Source organism: Phaseolus vulgaris, chromosome 4 (assembly GCF_051622355.1).
Source record: "Phaseolus vulgaris cultivar YP4 chromosome 4, ASM5162235v1, whole genome shotgun sequence".
In the NCBI taxonomy this organism is placed as follows: domain Eukaryota; kingdom Viridiplantae; phylum Streptophyta; class Magnoliopsida; order Fabales; family Fabaceae; genus Phaseolus; species Phaseolus vulgaris.
In genome coordinates, this window is record NC_143501.1 from 15,722,554 (window position 1) to 15,724,256 (window position 1,703).

The 1,703-nt window shown below is 26.5% G+C and overlaps 1 protein-coding gene across 1 annotated transcript; it reads left to right on the forward strand.

The window, feature by feature from the left end:
- The first annotated feature begins 960 nt into the window (after positions 1-960).
- On the forward strand, positions 961-1,368 carry LOC137837394 (arabinogalactan protein 14). The gene has a single exon (XM_068646372.2). The coding sequence runs from the start codon at positions 1,066-1,068 to the stop codon at positions 1,231-1,233; it is 168 nt and encodes a 55-aa protein (XP_068502473.2). The 5' UTR covers positions 961-1,065; the 3' UTR covers positions 1,234-1,368.
- Positions 1,369-1,703: the final 335 nt, after the last annotated feature.

Genomic DNA, 1,703 nt, shown 5'->3' on the forward strand with positions numbered 1-1,703 from the left:
TATAACAATATAAATGTTTTGGGTTAATTATAATTTGTTTCATCTAATTTTTCAGACTTTATATCAAGTCTAGATTTTTTAAACCCTAATTAAATAAACTAAATCTCACTCTAACATTATAATAATAAAATTTAAGGAATAATAGAGACAAAATCATTAATTGTAAAAATGTCGAATAACATTTATTCCTTTAATATTTTGATCAAAAGTCGAGCATATACATCAATGTAGCATAGACACGGATATAAATACGGACACGGACACAAAGATACGTATAATGTTTAAAATATAAGACACGAGAATACATATCTATATATTATATAATTATGAATTATATAAATTGACAATAAATATTTATTTGCACAAGTATGTTTCGGATTTTTTTGGGAACAGAAAAATGTTTTTCATGACTGGTTCAAAAAAAATTGTTCTTTACTTTTATAATCATAATAAAAATTTATACAATAAATTTGAATTTTTAAAAAATCATTGTATTTATCTTTCTTAAAATTATTTTAGAACCGTATTAGAATTCAAACAAATATTTTTTGAATTGAACATTTCATATCATATAGTTATATATCACCATTTAAAAGAAGTGTGCGACCCTATAAATATACATTCTTGAAACATCAACTTATCAAATAAATTAAACAATTTTGAGAAAAAAACGATTAACCCTATGTTTCAATGAATAATTTAAAAAAAAAAACTGAAACTGAAGAAATAAGATTATAATATGACCAAAGTAAAACAATTTTTGTGCATGACCTTTTCTTGTTGTCCTAATAATAAGGCTCCACGCATACCAACATTTTCATAATCATAATATAAGTGGGAAGCCATAAGGCAGCCTTGAAATCCCCGAAAAAAAATAAAATAAAAAAACATTGCTGCCCGTTAAAAAACCAACAATGCACATTTGTTGTGTTCTTCACGAACCAACTATATAAGACACCCTACACCACCCCCTAGTTTTCACAACCACTGCTACCTCTCTTTCTTTGCCCCTTTCTTCTCTTCTCAAGTTTCTTCTCTCAAAGAAAAGCTCTACTTTCATAAACAATGGAGGCATTGAAGATGAAGCTTTTCTTTGTTGTCATGGCCATGCTGATTATGGCAGCATCAGCTGCAGATTCACCAGCTCCAAGTCCCACATCGGATGCCACCACCATGTTCGTGCCAACGGCCGTTGCTTCTCTTGTTGTTCTTGCTTTTGGGTTTCTCTTTTGAGTTTCTGATTGTCTTTTCTTCATCATGATTCATATTCTTATTCCACACATTTATTTTCCATTGTACTTTTTCTTATGTTTATATGCCTTTAATTTCGATTTCATAATGTAATGTTATTCTGATTTTTTTTTTTTATGAATTTATTCATCATTTTTCCTTCCTTTGCATAAATTCATTCACCCAATTTTCATTTTAATTAAATTAAGACTCTCACGGTAATTGCTGGTTTTGAAATTTAAAAATCTTGATTTTCTAAATTGTTTCCAATTTTAAAACTTTTTCAATTTATAATTTTAACATTTATTTGTTACAACAAGTTATTGTAGATATTTAAATATCTTTTAATATTTAAACACGTTTCATTTTTTTTAATAAAAGGGTACTTTGATCATCTAACATATATACTAATTTATATATTTTATTTTATGACATATCAATTAAATTACTCATAATTTTTTTACTGGTTTATA

Excerpts from the sequence above, each read along its gene's own strand:
- LOC137837394 (XM_068646372.2), top strand. The coding sequence starts at position 1,066 with ATGGAGGCATTGAAGATGAAGCTTTTCTTTGTTGTCATGGCCATGCTG.